Raw genomic sequence first — 22,723 nt, 5'->3', positions numbered from 1 at the left:
CCATCATTTTTGTTACTGACGGAAGAAAATCCCACTTTATCAATACTTTAGGGCAGAGAGAAAAAAAAATAGAGTTGGTACTTCGCGTGTAAAGCGTATTTAAACTTTAGGTCTAATTGTCGGTTTTGGAGTGCCAGTATTGACGTAACAGGAAACGTATAATAACTATACAATAGTGAAATGTTAAAATTATGATATCAAAACATGTAAAAATCAACTGCCGCCACGTGTTTTTTTTTTCCTTTAATTTTTTAAAATTTTTCCTCTGCATGAGTGTTTTTTGCATACCATCTGAAACTTGTAATTATTTTTGTTTGCATAGTATCTTCGCTGCAACACATCGTAAATGAATAAATCATGGCAGTAAACTACAGCTAACTGCTGTAGATTATTTAGCGGGTAAACTCGTTTGTTTGGTCGAAGTTAAAACATAAAGCTACACAATGGGTTATCTGTAGTTTTTAGCGTGGATTGAAGCGTATAAAATCTTTAGGTCTAATTGTCAATTTTCAGGTGTTATTGGAATTTGTTATTGTGTTATTTGTAAACCACGGAAATGTAACGAATTAACGTAATTCATTTCCTAGCATTGTTTCATGCAACTAAATGAATCGTCATTAAAAGTAACAGTATGAACGTCGTAGTTTTGTACTCGTGTACAACAATGTACATTTAACACAATGATTTGTTGGGTTCATGCGGAGATACATGCTTATTTACGGTTTCACATTTTCTGTTTTTCAGTTTTTATGGGCGTTTTTGCATTTCTGATAATTACATATAAGGTGGGCAACTTTTCATGTCCTAAAATAATCTTTCATTGATCATGAATTTACGTAACTTCCATCCAGGGGACGGGTACTCCAGCTAATTATTTAAATAACTAACCTTTTTCTTCATTACTTTTGTTAAGCAGTTTGGATGAAGTGTGGTTTAACTAGGGTTACTAGACACTAGAGTACTGACAGGAAGACAAGAAAGGTGAAAATGGAGGAAAGATATAAAACTAAATATTAAAAACAGGTGTGTGTATATACACGTACGGTATACAATGATAAACAATATACTTGTGCGTGAAAAACGGATAACTTATCGTTAACACACGGCGAGCTGTCCCAGTCTGTAAAACATCATTTTTATATTTATCAGTAAAATGTTGGACAATATCAACATATTCAAAATGCTTGCCGAACGCTTTGTTTCTTTAATTTCGCGCAAAGTTACATGAGGGATATCAGCGCTAGCCGTCCCTAATGTAGCTACTTTTTTATCAACAAATAGTAGGATTGATCGTAATTTATTACACTCTCACGGCTGAAAGGGCGAGCATTTTTGGTATAATAGGGATTCAAACAGGCCTAAGAAGATGTGAAAATTAGACTGGTCGAAAACAAAAAGTTTAACTCAACGTGTATGTGTGTTTGTTTTCTCATAGCAAAGCCATACCAGGCTGTCTGCTGTATCTAACGAAGGGAATCGAACCACTAATTATAACATTGTGAATTTGAAAACTTACTGCTATCCAAACAGAGGACTTAACGGACGTCAATCTCACCATAAGAAGATTTTACACTATTAAAAATACAGATTCCACCCATTTACAATACGATGGGCAATTTGTCAACAAACCCATGGTACAGCAATGAGGTCGTCAATTTGAACAATCATAGCATTTTAATAAGCTGACTAACAACGATTTATATGGAATGATGAAGAAGATCAATGTTATGTTTAAATAGCATGTTCTCTACATTTTTTTTCTCATTTTGCTCTTAAATCATTGTTTGTCAATTTAGTATTACATCAACATAAGTAATTCCGTACACAAGCCATACTTGTAGCAGATTTAGCTACGGCAAATTTATAAGCCAAAGCCTTGTAGACATTTCTGCATAAAATTAAAAGCTTTAGAACATATGTAGGTAATATTTTCATCATCCATTCTGGACTTGCAGAAATGTTTTGGGTCATCTGAACAGTCTGAATAATCGCATTTAATTCACAGAAGCCCCCAGTGGCACAGCAGCATGTCTGCGGACTTATAATGCTAGAAAACGGGTTTCGATGGCTGTGGTGGGTAGAATACAGATAGCTCACTGTGCAGCTTTGTGCCTTATTCCAAACAAACAAGCAAAACAATTTACAGAAGAAAAAGAATCCCAATAAAAATCACAGTCCTGGCTAAAATGTTTATATATTTTGTAACACATAAGGTCATTATTATTGAGAAGGAGTACAAATACACTTAGCGCTGTCAAACTGAAAAATTAATGTTATATTATACATCTACATATAGAACTTGTGTAATGAGACATGATATATGGACATCATAAACGATTTACTAAAACAGTAAATAACTTTATTAGATTCTTTGTTTGTTTGTTTTGAATTTCACGCAAAGCAACAAGAGGGCTATCTGCGCTAGCCGTCCTTAATTTAGTAATGTAAGACTAGAGGGAAGGCAGCTAGTCATCACTACCCACCGCCAACTCTTGGGCTACTCTTTTACCAACGAATAATGGGATTGTTTGTCACATTATAATGCCCCAACGGTTTAAAGGGCGAATATGTTTGGTGTGACGGGGATTCCAACCTGCGACCTTTAGATTACGAGTGCCTTAACCACGTGGTCACGTCAAGCCTTTTTATCAGATACCTGTAGAAAGACATGTAATTCAGCATTTCAACTGTCACAACAAAACCTTACCAAAACATATATAATGAGAGAATATATCACATTTACTTCAATACATAATTATCAATAGAAGAAATGACATTTATTTCATCACGAATAATATCGCATTATTATATGTAGCGTCTGTATCCTTATATCGATTCACATTAAACAATCAGTAATTGGTTGGTCCTCCTCGTACTCCACTAACCTTCATAATGCGACATAGCATGCTGTTGATGAGGTTATTGATGTAATCCGCCGTGACCTCATCCCAACTTCTCACTAGAATAAGCTGAAATACAGTTACAGGAGTTGCTTTAAGGTGGTGTTTAGCAATTTGTGGGTTCAATTCTCCCCAATAGTTCTCAATAGTTTTACAATCTGGAGACTTTGCTGGTCATGACAATCTTGTAATGTCTTCCTGGCCGAAATAATCCTGTATGATACGTGCACTGTGAGAAGAGGCATTATCATCCTGGAATACAAAGTTATTGTCAAACCTTGTCCATATTTGGCAGAAATATCGTCTTCATGTGATGGCTGTTGGGGGGAGCGCCATTGACTCTTTCGTGGAGGATATGAAACTGCTACAACATGTATTGCATCACTTCCTATCTGTTCCTTGTGAGAAAAATAGTCTTTCATTATCTATTCTTCTGGGAAACGATAAATCCTACCATAAACTTTAACCAACCATAAATAGGACTCCTCTGAAAAGACGCCGTGTCACCAACGTTTTAGCTGTAAGTTGGGTCACTGCCTTTTCCCAAGTAACGTGGTGACAACGATGGATTCTAGTTAATATCGGTTTGCAGATAGCCATTCTTGCAAAATAGCCTTGTTTTACCAATCTTCTATTTACTGTTCTTCTGGATATCCTGGAATTAATGTGTCCACGCCATTTCTGCCGCAAGGTTTTGCAAGACATCTTTTGATCTTAACGTGTTAACTTTACCAACACACGGTCATTTCGGGCAGTAGTTTTTCGGTGTCTAAAGGTACACGTTTTTTGAAGAACGTTTCCTGTAGTCCGATGATGTTTCTGGATTCTAGAGACAGTACACTGGATGTATTCCATTGTTCTGATAATGTCCATTTGCTTCGTAATATTTCTGAACAGTCGAACAGTTTGACACCTTATAAATTCTGGCATGTGACGAGACATAACTCTGCACGAAGTACGGAGACATTGTCTGAACAAAGCGTTGATCTGTTTCGAAAAACATTATAATAAACACATATCCTGTTATACAAAACAGGTATTAATGTATGTTTTGACGAACAAATACTCAAAACAACTTACGTAGCCCAGAATAACAACTTGTACATGCTTATCAGATATCACACGCGGTCTTCTCTGTTACAACTCAGGCATTTGTTCAATAATTACTCCATACATGTAGACAGAAACATCAACATAGAACACTATTCAAATATTTTGACCAAGAATATACTGTTTTTAACATACTGATTCATGGACAGGAAAGTAAAAAATGTAACTGTTAGTATATATCGGAAACCTCAGAATATAGAAAAATGCCTTCGTTTTTTATTTCTATTACCTTACTTCCCACCAAGTTATGGTTGTCAAAAACGCTAATGACAAAATCTCAATACTTTTGTTCAAATTGTATGAGATGGAATTAAAGAAAATAAGTATATTATAAAAGTCTTGAAAGATAACGGGTGCTCCAACAATTTTATTTGACAGAATAAAAAATAATTGATTTTATAATAAAATATACTAGCACTACACTAATCCCTTATAATAAATTATTATCTGTCGGGCTAAAAGACATTTAAATAAAATCAATGTTAGAACTGCTTCCGAACTTTAAGCTTTAACTTAATACACCCAATCAAGAAAAAAATATCATTTGTGTATATATAATTTCCAATGAAATATGTTATGTTTTGTGGTGAGGCAGTCTGAACATACTCTTACAGCTAGTACAGCGGTATGTCTCCGGATTTACAAAGCTAAAATCAGGGGTTCGATTCCCCTCGGTGGGCTGAGCAGATAGCCCGATGTGGCTTTGCTATAAGAAAAACACACACACACATTCTTACCAAAGAATACAGAAATGATGTTAAATTCTGCCGGATCGATGCTGTAGGCTTAGCACAAAATCACATTCCGCATTTAAAAATAGTAAAGTTATAACAAAACTCATTAATAAATTTCATCGCATTTTCCATGAGTTGCAGTGTATGCTAGTAGACAGAAAATCACATGAACATAGGCATAAGTACACTTTCATTATCAAAATACCATGTGCTACTACTGTAATTGTATTTAATCATCTACAACGTATCAAACAACATACGGTAGCCACTAAGCACAATACATTGTGACAAAACGTTTGGCAGGTTTTAGCTTTTTGATTTTAATATAAATGTTTTAATCGTTTGTGTTTTAAATGTAATTTTTGATGTGTTAGTTAATAGGATTTCAAAATTCCCTATATGAAATAACATTGCGTAATTTATTAAGTTACATTGTTTTCAACCGATTAATTTTTACACTTACCATTGTTGTTACTTCATTTCCTCCGTTGAATTATTGTAACGTTTCTCACATCTTATAATGAAGTATACTTTTCGACTACTATTCAGTTTCACTTTATTAAGTATTTACAGCTCGCCCCTCTCCGTGCGATGTAAAGTGACAATGTTTGTCAAGTCGGATTAATTGCGTTAGGAATATTTAATAGCATGGTCAGCAGGTTTAATTGTTTTAAATATTCAACGTGTAGTTTAATTAGAGTACCAATATTCTTGTTATATTTTATTCTATAGTTCTATTACTTATCAAATTTGTTAATAATAATAACTATTGTTATTTTCAAGATAATTATTACTTTTTGCTGTACTTTCTATACGGTCCTGCCCACCAGTGACACAGCGACATGTCTGTGGACTCACACAGCTAAAAACCGGGTTTAAATACCCGTGGTACGCAGAGCACAGACAGCCCATTGTGTAGCTTTATGCTTAATTCCAAATAAACAAACTTTGCGGTTCTACTCCTTAACTCTTACATTAAATAATATTTCATTGACCAAGTTTACTAAGGACAAATAAAATAGTAAAATTACTTTTACATATGTAAGTTTATTAAGGACTGTGGATAAATAAAGTTACCTTTACTTACACAAACTAAGCTCCAGCCTCTTCTTCCTCCTCCACGCCTCTAGTAAGAACTTGGGCAAATTTTTTCAGATCAATCATGCCTTCATGGTCAACGGGAGCTTCGTTTAAGGCGTCATTGGCCTGCGATCGATTATATAAACATATAACCAAACGAAGTAATATATAAGTAATTTTATATTTATGTTGTATTTGCCTTTCCTTATTCTAGAACTCTATAGTTAATTCTAATTTTTATTTATAATTACATTCTTGTTTTAATCATATAAATATCATGGATTCTATTAGCATAAATTATAAATATCTGTTGTTTTGGTTGACTAAGAAAACTGCGATTGTTTGAAACAGTGATAAAAGAAACGTCATGTACCTGGAAATAGGCCAAACATTAGTAATACGTTCTTGTAATTTTCTCACTGTTTGTAACAACCCTTTCATGTTATTGTACCACAAATTAGACTCGACTTGATATACATTGCTTTTGCGGAGTTTGTCGTAAACACATCATGCCTACAACTAGAGTTGAACAAACGTGGCAGAATGTCGCTGGCACACAAAACCCATGCACCGATTCTATTTGACAATGACCCTAATCTCCAGTTGGTTTGTTTTGGAATTTCGCACAAAGCTACTCGAGGGCTATCTGTGCTAGCCGTCCCTAATTTAGCAGTGTAAGACTAGAGGGAAGGCAGCTAGTCATCACCACCCGCCGCCAACTCTTGGGCTACTCTTTTACCAACGAATAGTGGGATTGATCGTCACATTATACGCCCCCACGGCTGGGAGGGCGAGCATGTTTAGCGCGACGTGGGCGCGAACCCGCGACCCTCGGATTACGAGTCGCACGCCTTACGCGCTTGGCCATGCCAGGCCCTTCTCCAGTTGGTATCTCTTGAAAATCAGGATAGAAAATCATAATTCGTATCATATTGAACACCGAAAACTTTTGCGCCGATTCTTTCAAGCACATAGCGACGCCTTTGCTACCAGGAACGTTTTGGAATAAATTTAGGTATAAATAAGCATACAAACATGTTTTTTAAACATTCAGAAATCTTTTAGTAATTGATCACTGTCAAATGTTTTGACATAATATAATAATATTATAACTGTTAGACTGTTAATGTTCACAAATACATAATTAATATATTGTTAGATTATAATGTTTCAACAGATCGTTGTTTCAAACAAAATTAAGTTAATCAACCTGTGATAAAGAGAAAACCCACTTTTAGAGAAAAAAATATATATTTAAAAACCAGCCGTTTTTAAATATATAAATTACTCAACGTTTTAAAGCGGTATTCCACTTGAAATTCCCAAAAGAACTGGTATTAAGTTCCATTTAGTATAAGCAGAATTTCATCCATATTAATAATTAAATGTTTCTACATGTTATCAAATAACACTGTAATATATAAAGGTTTCTAAAACTTATCAACCAACACCGTCAGAATACAAATCATGTATCAACACTGTTAAATGTATAGGTTGTTACAACTTATCAACTAACATTGTCAGACTACAAATCATGTATCAACACTATGAAATATGAAAGTTTTTATAAATTGATTAAATACAGTTTTTAGACACTACTGATTTTGTTATTCACTAAGTGAAAATGTTCTGTTGGACTTTTCTACGACTTTATTACTCAAATCGTTTGTGTCATATTTTTCAGGATTCTGCACCTAACATCATGGTCCGACATGACCAGGTGATTAAGGCGCTCAACTGTTAATCCGAGGGTCGTGAGTTCGAATCCACGTCACACCAAACATGCTAGCCCTTTCCGCCATGGGGGCGTTATAATGTTTGGTAGAAAAGTAGCCTAAGAGTTGACGGTGGTTGGTGATGACTAGTTGCCTTCCCTCTCGTCTTACAGTGCTAAATTAGGGAGGGCTAGCGCAGATAGCCCTCGAGTAGCTTTGCGCGAAACTCAAAAAACAAAATAAACCTAACATCATATTAAGTAAACTTTACATAAAAGTAATAAACTAATATTTTTTAAACCTCAAAAATATCTTGAGCTGAATAGTTAGCACTGCCAATTTCGGCACTGTTACATTTCTACAAATCTGTTGCTAGACATTTAACACTACAAGAGTACAATATTTAACACTACAGAAGTACAATATTTTTAAAGTGAATTAATAAACACATACCTCTTCGTTGCTAAACTTCTCACCCCATGTCATCAGTGCATGCCTAAGTCTAAAAAAATTAATTATATATTTGAAAATAAAGCATTAATTGAGACCTATTTATTTTCAAATATTAAACATAAATTCAGTATTAGTATATCAATAAGAATATTGTTAAACACTATACTCAGAAAAATAACAATCAAGTTTAAGAAATAAAATAGAGTCTATGTACTTGTTCTTAATGTCAATATTTGTAGTCTAATACTTCATGCTTTAAATACGTGCGTATCTTATTGAAATTACTGAATTACCTTTAATATTGCAGGAATAAATATTGAATTATGAATTGTGGCTAAAAACTGACCTACCATATTGATTTGAAGCCTAACTTCACATGTCCTATTACAACTTTATTTACGATTTTACTTACATAATATCTCCAGACTGCGAAATTATTTCGTCATTGATGCAGCACAAACGTTTTTGTGCATGCTATACTGAATGTGGTATAATGTAATGTACACCTTTCTCCTAACATGTATGTAATAGATATGCAATATGCGGTTTTATACATTGTTTACGAAAGATTCATGCTGTATAACTTTCATTGTTTGTTTCAAAGTGTAATTTATTTTATATCTACATTAAGATGATTTATATTGTAGATTTACTTACGTCTCTTCCTTCATTTTCCCTTCTCCTTCGTCATATTGGTTAAAGGCATTTATTATCACGTCTTCGTCGTCAGTTCCTAAAAAAGAAGCATTAACAGCCCTTTTAATAATTCTGGAACTTACAACCACCTAAGCAAAGACTGTAACAAAAACCGTCCAATGAACACTTCAGAACAATAAATTCGCCGAAAGATGAATGGAGGCTAAAAAAAAAGAAAGAAGAAGAAAGAAAACACTGCTAATCCGTAGCCTACAAATGAAGCTGAACAATTAAATAGCTACGTCATTGCATCTCAAACTACAATCAACTCACTGTGTTTGATGTGGCAAAAAGTGAAAACTTCATCTAACTTCGATTTGTTGTACAAAATTGATTTACTGGGAATAGGCCTGGGTGAGAAAGTTGTCTTCATACGTTACTGTGGTAATCGTCACTATTACTTTCTAAATATATTAATACAGTTATCATATCAATTTTTATTATTGTTAATGCATTCAGTATCCTGACCTCTTTTCAGTGTATAAACATGTTAACACGTTCATGATCTGTGAACCCCGCCCATTTATACACGTCCTGATGAGGTCAGTGTTAACGTATCCATGTTTAATTAAATGAATGTTAGTTATCACAGCTAAAACCAATGATAGAGGCGTCACTAGACACTGGCACACGGGATCCGTGCACCGATTCTATCTGACAGTATCCTGAATCTCCAGGTGAGATCCAGAAATTTCAAAATAAAAAAAAACTATGATCGATATCGAACTGAAACGCAGAAAACTCCTGCGCCTATGGGCTCCGGCTTCGGATCGTTTAGGCACCTAGCGACGTCTCTGACCAGTGCACTCACATCAGTATTTATACATATTGTATACCGTTATCGTAAGTATATCTTAATACAATCATGATTTATATATATGTATCAATATATAAAACTAAGGCGTACCGGTGATTCTGTCTCCGAAAATAGTCAAGAACATTGTAAAATTGATTGGTCCAGGAGCTTCTGCTACCATAGATTCTAAATCATCGTCCTGAACTGACTTCCCTAGAGACGAACAGAACAGTGTTATCTTTGTTCATAAATTTATTAGACAAATTTAGCAACTGCATAATTAAACGGTTAAAACTGAATAACGTTTCTACTTTATTTAATAATTAAACAACTTTTACATAGTAAATTAATGTCTGGTATTTCAAGATGTGTTTTTTATCCATAATCAACCTATCTTTGGTAATGTTTTTCTATGTCATTATCTCACTTCTGAAACTATACTGCAAGTTTTAACCATGTTTTAGATTGTCCATTCTACACTGAATTGGATTTTTATGCATAATGAAGTAACTGTTCAAGTTGTGTGTAGTTTTGGTTTATTGTTAACTAGACAGCTTATTATGTTTAGTTATTTCATTAGTAATATACCCTAACAGTCTTTTCAACATTTAAATATATGGTTACTCAACTTCTCCTAACATTTCCAATCTTATCCTACTCAAGAGTTTATGCTTTATCATATTACCAATATCTTTAACTGGCATTTTCATTCCACACAAGATAAATTTTCACACTATCTGTTTGATCATATATTTAAACAAGCATTGTTTTATGATTAAATTAAATTACCTAGCCAGTAATGCATGGTTTAATAAATATATTTCGACAGTGCTTGTAAAAACTTAGAACACAGAATAAAGTAAAGGAAAATATTTGTTAAAAATCAATAATATTATTTACTTGTTATTACTAGTTATTCCACTTAAAATGCAGTAGGAGAACAAACGACTAAAAGTTTAATCAGTAAATTTACTTGTATTTTAACAAGTACATTCAGCATATTTTCGAATTATTCTTTTCTACCGTACGCCGAAATCTTTTTTTTTTTTTCTGGTGATAATATGGTTATTATTATTTATTGATGCACAGATAGCCCTCGAGTAGCTTTGTGCGAAATTCCAAAAACAAACAAACAAACAATTATTTATTGAATGTCCTCCTAGGGGTCACGGGTAAGTTTACGGACTTAAGACACTAACAGCCGGTGTTTGATTCTCCATACTGAACACAGTGCAGATGGCTCATTATTTAGTTTTGAGTTAAAGCAAAAACAAATTTCCCAAATATGCCCAAGGTGGGTATTTAAATCCGATTTTTAACGTTATTAAGTAAACTACTGTTCGACATGACAACATGTACTATTATTTCATTACTTGTTCTCCCAAGTTCTTTTTTTGGCTTATTTTATCGTTACCTAATATATCTTAAGTTTTATTTTTGATATGTTTTTCTGGACTGACGATTTTATGTTTAACTTAATCACTTTTTAATCTAATCTAACTAGCTAATCATTTCTAAAGGAAATATCCATTGATTACATTATCTATAAACTTTTCGTACCGTTATCGAAAAAACGAGATTTGCACTTTAAGGACACGAGTATATCATACGAGTGACGATCAAAAACCACTTTACCATTTAGAATAGTCCTATAATTGGTGGTAGGTACTGTTGACTAGTTGTCGTCCTTCTAGCCTGTCTGCTCAAAATTATGGACGGTTAATACAGATAGATCTCTTGTAGCTCCAGGTTTGGCAGATAGATAAAATTTGTTGATCATATCTTCTATACACTTAAAAAACTTACCGTACATTTATCTGTATACTCAGGAACTTAGTGAACTTTATGTATACACAGAGCAACTTACTCTACATTACATATACCTTACAACAACTTATTCTATATTATTTACATAACTAGCAACCAATTCTACCTTATTTATATGCATAGCAACTTATTTTACATTATTTATATACATAGTAACTTATTCTACTCGAAGGTTTACGAATACAAGTAGGTTTTATATAGCCGCGGAAAGAAACCATTACTTCAAGTTAATAAATATTTTATTACTAAGAAACATAAAAATATATTCATAGAAAATATCCGATGCTTTCATTTATATAGAGAGTGATGAAACAAATGGGATGTCGTTCGTGCTCTTTGTGATGAATAGGCCTCTTGCTTAATAACGCAGAAATATAATACGTGAAATAACTAGAATTTTCAAAAACTTACCTAATGATTCAAATGTTGCTCTTAGGTCATTCTTTGAAATGAAACCATCTTTATCTTGGTCAATTAGCTGAAAAGCCTGCAAATACAGCATTCAAAATAAGATTGTTAACATAATAACTTTGGAAAATACACAAGATTATATGTACTCAATTATTTCAATATCAAAATGAAATATTAACTGTCTAACGAACGCAAGAAATTTCCATTTAATTGAATACAATATTTAAACAATTACTTTTTAACAAATAAAATCGTTATTTATTCATTTATATATACGAATATTTAACAGCATAAAACAACATAAAAAAAGCAATGACTTATAGTGGCAGAAAAAGGCACTTGGAATGTTATTAAACAAGACAGAGCCATAAAGCATTTGTTCTATTGATAAATCTAACCAATAAAAAAGCCAACGTGGGTCACGTCATGCTTGATTTCTCGAAATAGGAGGAGACATAAAAACAAAATTGCAGTTATTCAGATAGAATAGTTCGATTACTGTCAGTCCATTACGATGGAGGTGCAAAAATGTTTGAGGGGGATATGTGAAACCTTATAAGTGTAATGAATGTTGATGTAATTAGCCTAAAGTAAAGACGTAGTGTGGGATCACCCAGACTAGACCTAAGTGCATAAAGTTTATTATGAAATTAAAAGTAAATTAAATTTTAAACTTAAATCGTTTCTGAATTAAGCTGTATGTGTCGCATCACCAACGTTTTTAATATACAAAAACAAACTTCTTTGATCAGCCGAGACTCTAAATGAAAAAAATCAACAAATACTTTTTCCAGTTTTGTTGTCTTTACATTTCGGTTAATACTGTCAGTACATGGAGTAACAACAATATTAGGTTATACTTTTGTTCCTAACCAATATGACATGAAAGTTATTGTTGGAGCGTAGTGTTATTATAACGCACTGACGTTTTATATATTAGAAGTTATTACTCTAATTGATTGTTAACAATAATCATTCTATGACTAAACCATGAATTCATTTCACGAATTATCTTTATTTTAATTGACTCAAAGGCATTTACCGACGTTTGACTGCCTCGACTGTACTTTTCTGTGTCTTTTTTGGCCAAGTTTGATTTCGCAAAAACTATTTATTTTAATTAGCTATGAATTATAAGGTTAGGATATAATATGGGATGGGATGGTAGTGCTTGTTTCGTAATTTCCTATAGGCTATACGCTGGTACATATTAAAGTACGTAACATGCATAAAATGAAAAATAGCATGCAAAACCTAATGTCTTATTTTCACAATAGTATTTGGTCACTCTTATTGTAGGATTTTTTATACCCACTCTTGCTTTCTTTATAGAATGTTGTGTTATTTTTTATTTTTAAACCAGTTTTTAACATATTTCCTGAGGTATTCGTGTTCATTCCTATATCGTTTTAGCTTCTGCAATCGGATTTTGTTTCCTTTTTGATACAACTGTCTTCAAGTCAATCCACATCTCTATGAGTTTTGAGATTACCAGTTTATAACTCTAATATTCTTTTTCTTCAGAACTTCCTTGGCAGAATGCTTGATGTCAATATCCTGTTAGAATTCAAGCTCCAATCCAATAAACCTTCTAGCACTGGGTAACATATTGGATTACAAAATATCTTAATTTTTGCAGTATTCCTTGATTCCTTTACAATACTAAGATCTCTGCAATGTTTAATTCTCGGCAATACTAATTTTTCTTTAAATTCTTCTCCTCACTTTCTCCCGAAATAATACAGCTTTTTTTAGTTCAGCAAAGAAATCACGGACTTCTTGAAGTACTATTTCGGACACTTCAATGACTTTGGTCCGGTATGGCCAGTGGTTAAAGCTCTCGACTCGTAATATGAGGGTCCCGGGTTCAAGTCCCCGTCACACTAAACATGCTCGTCCTCTCAGCCATGGGGCGTTAAAATGTGACAGTCAATCCTACTATTCGTTGGTAAAAGAGTAGCGCAAGAGTTGGCAGTGAGTGGTGATGACTAGCTGCCTTCCCTCTAATCTTACATTGCTAAATTAGGGACGGCTAGCGCAGATAGCCCTCGAGTAGTTTTACACGAAATTCAAGACAAAAACAAACAAACCAATGACTTTCTTCTATGTATTGTTTTAACAAAGATTTCTATCTTCGTTTTCGCTCATGAATATTTACTTTGTTAAGATATCGTTAAATTGTTCGGTCGTGAATTTATTTAGTGTCTTCTTTCATATGATGAGTCAAGTCTTGACTGAAATAAAAATTATGCACGAAAATATAATAGTGCTGTCTACTGTCTGTCGTATGTCTATTTCACCAAAATCAGTATGGAGGCTCATTAGGGACATGCTGGAGTACATAAAATTTTTCAGTTTTGCATTTAGCGGCTTTTAAGAGTGTTTTTTTCTTGTTATTTTCTACCACTACTTCACCTCTTGTGGGTAGATCTTCAAATTTGCGTTTCGTACAATTACATATAAGGGAAGCAACTTTTCATGTTCTGAGATAAATTTTGATTAACCACAAATTTGCATAACTGTACTGTAGAGAACATAGTTCGATTGTTTCGCTATAATAAACATAAGAAAATACAATTATAAGTGTTAATTAGAGAAAAATAATATATTTTTCGAACTTCAAATAATACATTGTAAAATTAAATGTTTACTATTACGCAGAAACCAAACAGATACTGTGTCTTTGTAAGTTCCGAAATATTGATTTTAAATTACAAAGTTGAGTAGTTTGGCTAGATGAGAGAATAACTGATAACACTGCACAATAACGTTTTTGCTTCTTAAACAATGTTGGGTGTTTCTTATAGATTTTTGGCTGCTGATCACGAAAATCACGTCCAAATTTTCCCATCACGTACTGTTTCATCGAAATCTTCATTTTCACCAGGGCATTGCTACAATGGAAAAACGATATCAGGGCAACTGGAATCCGTCAATGCTTGCTGACTACTGTTGGACACTGCAACGTGATGCACCGGACATTGAATACAAACGAAAATCAGGAGCAAAACAATTTTAATTATGTTAAACTTAATAGCGTATTAGAAACATAAACGCAATTAAATACATTATTGCCGGTAAACAATTAACTGACTATTTCTCAGAGTTCCTACGTGATGAAGCAAAACCAAAACTATATTTGTGCATACCCACCAAGTACCTGTCACAATCAGCTAAAACTTTTCAGGAAGCAAAACTTTTCAAAAAATTGTTGTGCAGCGTTATTCTAAGGTTTTATAATTTTTTATAATTGTTTCTTTTGAATTTCGCGTAAATCTATACGGAGGCTGTCGGCGCTAGCCGTCTATAATTTAGCACAATAAGACGAGAGAAAAGGCAGCTAATCACCACCACTCACCGCCAACTCTTGGGCTACTTTTTACCAACAAATAGTGGAATTGACCGTCACGTAATAATGTTCCCATAGGTGAAAGGGCGAGCATATTTGATGTGATATGGATTCAAAATCGCGGACTTCGGATTACGAGCCAACCGCCCAACTACCTGGTCATGCCGGGCCACAACGTTTTATAAAAGCATGTTGTTACAAAACTATTATTGTTTTATATTTAAAAAAAATAAACCGAGTATAAAAGTGTTTTCTTAAAAACATGTTATTATTATAAAACTGTTGTTGTTTTATATTTTTTAAAAAGAAACCGTCCATAAAAATGTTAGAATTCTTATTATCATTTCCGCCAATAGTGTAACAACAATTATTTTAAAAAGAGAAACCATGCATGATAGTTTTAGAATTCACATTATTGTCGGAAATAATTATTTTTACATGTTAGTTCTTACTAAATTATATTTATTGAACGCTTGAAGTCAGTATTTATTTTTTTCAGTATTAGTACCTTTAGGCATCTGACATGTATTGTTACATGAAACGTAAAATTTTGATCCTATTTGTTCAGAAAGTACCCTTTCATAGATGGCTAGTTTGTTTGTTTAGAATCAAGCACAAAGCTATACAATGGGCTATCTGTGCTCTGCTCACCACGAGTATCGAAACCCGGTTTTTAGCGGTGTGAGTCCACAAGTATACCGCTGTGCGACTGGGAGGCAAGACGGCTAGTCAGGAGATAACTTTAAAGGCTTTAACTGCAGCATAGCTTAATGTTACGAGAGAAAAAAAAGGTGATAGATCTAGATTAGCTACTCTGGGATACTTGGGGTAACAGTTTTAAATCTAAAAAGACCCGAATAATAAAGGATAGTTGTGGTAATAGCTTTAGGTAAAACAGATCTGAGTCACTGAACATGCAACAGTTGTTGTTGTAACAGTTTACCTGTGGCTGAATCAGTTCACATATAATATTTATGGCAACAGTTTAGACACAATGGATATGAATCAGCTGACATAAAATAGAGCTATTAATAGTTTTAAACACTTAAAATATGAATCAGAACAAAACAGTTGTGGCAACAGATTTAAATGCACAAGATATAGTGTCCAGTAGAGAGCAGTTGTTATATCACAGCTTCATGTATAACAGAACTGAATTATAACAGTATAGTTGAGGTAACTGATTTAGATGCAACAAAACTGTTAGCACAGGATAATTTTGTCTGCAAAAACACTTTTCAGTTTATAGTTAAATAACGCAAGTCCTCTAGCAGTCAGAGCTTAATAAAAACCGCAACACAGTAATTAATTGCTTTAATATATTATATGTAGTTTTAAGCTTCTAATATTTCGATAAACTACAACAAATGTATACCTCTTTGAACTCTTGCACCTGATGCTGTGTAAACATGGCGAAAACATTAGAACCAGTCCTCTGGGCTCTTTTTTTTGTAGAGCCTTTGGCAGCGGGAGCTTCGGCCGGTTTTGGTTCTTCTGCAGGGGCAGGTTCTGGTTCTGGTTCATCCTTCTTCTTACTTTTCTTCTTCTTCTCTTTTTTATCATCAGCCTGGAAAAATAACAAATATATTTTAACAAAAAATGTATTTATTCTCTGAGAATTCGTGAAAATCTGAAAAAAGAAAAAAGTTACTTCATTATGCGTAAGTCATTGTATTATAAAACATTTTTATAGAAAGCTGTTATTTAATGTTTATTTAAAGTTACGAGAGAAAATTCTAAAAGGTGTCATGTTACTAGTGTAAGAGATTTTATATAATATAATACTAGAAGATGAGTAGGTAGAGTAGAACAACCAATACATAATACGTGATGACGAGAAAACCCTCCTCTACATAGAGCTTTCTTTACCCATACTAGCCGTTTTTACATATATATTTAACCAATACTTACATATTGTCTTGATTCTTATCATTTAATATTCATTTTCGTAAACGACAAAAATTTAATTTGACAAAATTCCAGGTGTAACATATGTAAAATGTATTTATCGGTTTTGTAGAATTTCGCTAATATCTATTCCAGGGATATTTGTGATAGCTCTCCCTAATTTAAAAGTGATACACAAGAGTAAATTAACACCATTCAGCGCTAACTCTTGGACTCCTTTTTTGTTTAAAAAAAAAGTGGATTGGTCGTCAAATTATGATGTTTTCACAATGGAAAGGACGAGTATGTTCATTGTAGAGATTCGAACCCACGTCCTCTACGAATTGTAAATCGAACGTCCCAACCACTCCATTATGCCAAGCCGTACGTAACCCTATTCGTATAACTGAGATTTAAAAGCTTAAGATAATATTCCAATGGTAAAATATAAAATGAAATCCATTGAACTATCTAAAATGTTACGGATAATTAATTTATTTGTACAGATTTTTAGTTCCAATGAATAAGAGGCTATGCCTAGGCACATTCATTCGAAATTTTGTGTTGTTTATGATATTAAGGTAAGCAGTATTTCTTTGTTACTAGTATTAGTTATTTTGTATTATGTCCGGATTTAGCTAGAAAGCTATCACAAAGTTAGAATAAACTTTGCTCGACCTATGTAAATACATCTAATGCTAAAGGAATGTGAAGCAGATAATTTTAGTAACACCCAAAAAGGTGATGTCATAATCCAGCTCGTGTTGACGTAATGCATATGTATCTTCAGGCGTTATTTTAGGATCTTTCCTTGAATGCTATTTGAAGATTTCAGTTTTTAAATACTTTTCTGGCACGTTTTATATTCTGATAGTACATAAAGCTAAAAGTTGTGGCAAGATATTTACACCTGTAAAAATACTAGCCAAGATATGATAAACATTTTTGGGGGGTTAAAAGTTAATCGGAACATGAAAAGGAAGAATTATAGATTAGCAAAATTCTTTATATTCTTTATCCCTCTTACATCCAGTTGTTAACACATACATTAAATGTTTAAAATAATTTCAAGTTAGAACACTATTTTTCATTTTACTTTTGTTAAAGGTTTCAAACAATGTCAAACTTACATAAAGTTATTATTTCACTAATTAACAGACATTTAGTCATGAAATTATTTTAATTGTCATAGGAAGTCAGTTTCACAGTGTAAGCTATTCGACAAATTATTCAATAAAAATGTATTATTTAACATTTCCATAATTTTTTTTCGTAATATTTGCTCTGCATACTTTACGTTGGTGATGGTTCTAAGTACAAGAACTAGGAATCCTTGTAGATGTTAAATTTCCTTAAAATAATCTTTCTAAAGACGATTATGAATTTTATAATATAAGTCAGAACTTGTAGTAAGGTTAATGCTGTCGTAACACTTAGTGTCCAATTCCGAGTTAGTTAAAAAATCACAAATTTCCTGATTATATTCATATAAATAAACATTTATATATATATACATATATAATTTGTTATTTGAACTCAAAAACAAGCCAAAACAAAAATAAAATAAACAAAAAAACGCTGAATCAATTGAAAAGCTCCTAGTGTACAAGCTACAATGTGGAATTATAAAATGTGTCCCAGGTATTCGAGGTGACTGAAGTAGTAGGACCCGCATAGCGGAGGGTATATATATATTAGAACATCCAGCCATCATTTAACGTCAATAAATCGAGAACTGAACTCAGCGGCTGATTAAGATTTTCGTTAAGAAAAAAAATATTGAAATACGCATTATTTCTTTTTAAAAATATCTAAAATTTAATTAGGATATTTATTAAACACCAAAGCAAGTTTTCAAACGTTTGACGTAAAGAAGGATTTTTTTTTTTTGTTTCTTGGTGAGTGCAAAGCTGGACTACAGGTCATCTGTGCTTTTCCCACCACAGGTATTGAAACCCGATTTTTTGAGTTACAAGTTCTCAAAATTATCGCTGAGCCAACAGAAAGGGTTAAAGAAGGAAAAATAATGCATAGTTATCTCGCACTTCAAAACAACAAACACATTTTTCCAATTGGAAATACGCTATGTAACATATCCAACTAATATTCTAAAAAAAACAAATTTTTGTTTAATTTTCAAATTTTTCAAAATTAACTCCACGTATAACAGTGACTGTAGTGTCACAATACAACAAAATATGTAATAACACTGAACATCTAGACTGTAACATTATCAAAAGCAGTGTACGTAACACCAACAATTGTTTTTGCTGTAGTATTACAATACACTAAAGTATGCATTGAGAATGTTGACTTTTTCATCACCATAATATACTAGAGATATATATTAAGAGTTGAACCTTATTTTTAAACGTTCTCTAAAAATTGAAAATTTGGAACTTATCATTATCAAAATATTTTCAACATTAAGATAAAACAGTAATGTAGAATACTCTTTATTGGCCTCTCTGCATCACCATGATATTATTTATGAACGTTGAGTGTATGAACTATACTATTATTACCATATATTGTTCATTAAAGATGAGTGTCTAATAAAACTTTATTATACACACTGTATATTAAAGTTTAAGGTCTGAACTGTACCATGATTATAACATTCAAGTTGAGTCACTTGACTGCATCGTTATTATAACATACTGTTCATTATAATTTATTGTATTAACTGTACCATTATTGTAACATACTGTTCAGTAAAGTTGATACCATTATTATAACTTACTATTAATTGAAGTTGAGTATCTGAACTATATCATTATTAAAACATACTTATTGTTCATTAAAGTTGAATGTCTTGACTGTACCATTGTCGTAATTATACTCTTAAATAACACTGAGCAATTGAACTGTGTTTTATCAGAACATACTGTTCATATACATTGGCTATATTTACTGTAGTTCATCATAGCATGTTGTTAATAAATGTTAAGTTCTTAAAATGTATGGTTGTTATAAAACATTGCTCATAAACATTGCTTATCTAAATTGTGACATTGTTATAATACATTCATTATAATACCCATAAACTTGAAAATTCTGAACGATATCAATATTATAATACCATGTACATAAAAGCCGATAGGGATTCTGATATGGAGTATACTATGGTATATCATAGTATACCATATATAAACGTTGACTATATTGTTGTATAAACACAATATTCATAATCCTAGATACTCTAATGTAGAAATAAATCTATAAACTGTATCGAACTGTTATTGTAACACACTCTGCATAAAGCAAAAGTGTTTGAAATTTATCACTATCATTTCACTTTATGCACAAATGTAAAGTGTACTGCACAATTTAGCAATAAAAAGCGCATAGTTAGTAGTAATTAGAACAGTATTGAAACCTTTGAAACTAAAAGTTTTAAAATCATGACAATGAACAATATAAGGGCATTTCGAAACGAAGTATTTAAACAAAGTATTAATCATTTTAATTTTTTATAGTTTTGTCCCTAAAAGTAAGTTTGATGGACACTGCTGTTAAAGTCTTGACGTAACTTATGACAGATTTAAATAATTATTACTGAGGGATTTTAACTGTAATGTTTTAAATGTTGGAAAATTGTTTAATACTTCTTAAGCTGACTCGCTGTTTTAGTTAACGAAATAAATTAAATATATATAAAATACAAAATAGTTAATTACAAAGTTTTCTAAATGTTTTTAACAAACTTTAAACAATTTTCTTGCAATGACCTGAAGAAATGATATTGAGAGTAAAATGAGGTAACTTACCATAATGAAAGAATAGAGAATATGAAGGTCCCAGACGGAGAAGAATCAAAGTGGTTCTGTGTTCCACACCTCTTCAATAGCCCTTATACCACTGTGACGTCAGAATAAAGGTCCAATACTGTTGTATGAGGTCATTTGGAAAGCATATGTATGAAGTAAAGAACCAACTATACAACATCATAAAGATGCTTTCGCTCCTTTTTTGAACCTTTTCCGCCAAGACATATATCACGCTTCTGGGAACCTGGCCAACAACAAAGGACGTATAATTTGTTTAACGCTTTCTAATGCACTAGTTGATATGCTTTGTAAAAATCTTTCTGTTGTGCTTATTTGTTTTTTGAATTTCGCGCAAAGCTACTCGAGGGCTATCTGCGCTAGCCGTCCCTAATTTAGCAGTGTAAGACTAGAGGGAAGACAGCTAGTCATCACCACCCACCGCCAACTCTTGAGCTACTCTTTTACCAACGAATAGTGGGATTGACCGTCACTTTATAACGCCCCCACGTTTGAAAGGGCGAGCATGTTTGGTGCGATCGGGATTCGAACCCGCAACCCTCAGATTACGAGTCGAACGCCTTAACCCACCTGGCCATACCGAGCCTTTTTCTGTTGTGACTGTGAACTTATTGTGGTCAATTATTTTTTCCCTAGAACTTCTGTTGTTCATATCAAAAGTCTCCCGATGGAACAGCTGTAAGTATACGGACTTGCAACACTAAAATTCGACTCCCCGCGGTGGACACAGCATAGCCTAATATCTCTTTGATCTAGGAAAAAAATCAAATCGCTACAAAAAGAAAAGAAGAATGTGTCGATCTCTCTAATTGAAAATGAATAGATGTCATCAAATATATTATAAGGAACCCTGCTATAATTTTCTTTACAATGCTGCTTTACGTCAAATTGAATGACAAAAACGAACAAAATTAAATTTAAGAAAAGTTGCAACCGCGGTTTACTGGATCCGTTGCAGCTCCTTAGACTATCTGCAGTCTCCACGGAGGTGAATCGAATCCCCTGATTTTAGCGTTGTAAATCTGAAGACTTACCGCTGTCCCAGAGTGTTAGACACTAAGGTTTTAATAAATAATAAATCAATCTGAAAGTATATAATCACTACAGTTTAGATGCTTAATATATGCCTCCCTGTGGGCCAGCGATAAGGTTACAGAATTACAATCCAAACAATTAGTTTTCATTTGGAGCTTTCTAAAAAAGCTAAAAAGCTTAAAAAAGCAAACAACTGATTGAATGCGAACTAAAAATATCACTTCTGATGAAAACTTATAAGCTAGATGTTAAAGTTAAATTTTAGTAAGAATTTGAGTAGAATGAGTAGAATCTTTGTTTGGTTTGATTGGTTTGAATTTCGCGTAAAGCTGCTCGAGTGCTATCTGCGCTAGTCGTCCTTAATTTAGCAGTGTAAGACTAGGAAAGGCTGGTCCGTGAAAACTTGGATTAATTTTTATCTGTTAATTGTGGATAGTCAAAATTTGTTAATTCGTGAATATTTAAATTAAATTGTCTTTTTTGCCTTAGGAGAAAACCGTCACATCAATCCGATGTATTTCAGAACGTTGCAAATAAATTGTGATTATGACAAAAAGCCAATAAATTATTTTTATATCAGTCGAATAACAGCTAGTGTAATAGTGTATATAAAGGTTGGTTTTACATGACTCAGGAAAGATCAGTTAAGGGCTGTGATGAATATATACCAAGTATATAGTTAAAAACATCATTATTTACCTAATAAGCTATTTTTCACGCACCCTTGAAAGTAAAATAAGGTAAAATAAGGCAGTGTTACACTATACTTTTAACTTTGCTGGACTTACTAGCGCATCTCTAGATAAATGTATGTTTGTTTGTATAGCCGCTCCAAATTACGACTTGATAGACTAAAGAAAGCCAGCTATTCAACAGCATCTGTTGCCAAAATGCCAAACCTAGTGATAAAACTTTTGTCTCACCAAATACTAGGATTTGGTC

General features: G+C 32.9%; 1 protein-coding gene across 1 annotated transcript in view; it reads right to left on the bottom strand.

Annotated features, from left to right (window-relative positions):
• Nucleotides 1–22,723, bottom strand: part of LOC143228346 (uncharacterized) — a 51,497-nt gene that overhangs the window by 26,579 nt on the left and 2,195 nt on the right. The window contains exons 2-7 of the mRNA XM_076459615.1: nt 20,729–20,972; nt 16,447–16,638; nt 11,723–11,798; nt 9,596–9,697; nt 8,650–8,725; nt 7,993–8,041 (exon numbers count right to left, since the gene is read on the bottom strand). Of these exons, the coding sequence (XP_076315730.1) occupies nt 7,993–8,041; nt 8,650–8,725; nt 9,596–9,697; nt 11,723–11,798; nt 16,447–16,638; nt 20,729–20,731 (498 nt within the window). The 5' untranslated portion in view covers nt 20,732–20,972. The remainder of the gene's footprint in view (nt 1–7,992; nt 8,042–8,649; nt 8,726–9,595; nt 9,698–11,722; nt 11,799–16,446; nt 16,639–20,728; nt 20,973–22,723) is intronic.

This window comes from Tachypleus tridentatus, chromosome 10 (genome assembly GCF_004210375.1).
Source record: "Tachypleus tridentatus isolate NWPU-2018 chromosome 10, ASM421037v1, whole genome shotgun sequence".
NCBI lineage: Eukaryota > Metazoa > Arthropoda > Merostomata > Xiphosura > Limulidae > Tachypleus > Tachypleus tridentatus.
Note: the sequence above shows the minus strand (reverse complement) of the source record. Positions and strands in the feature narration are given on the sequence as shown.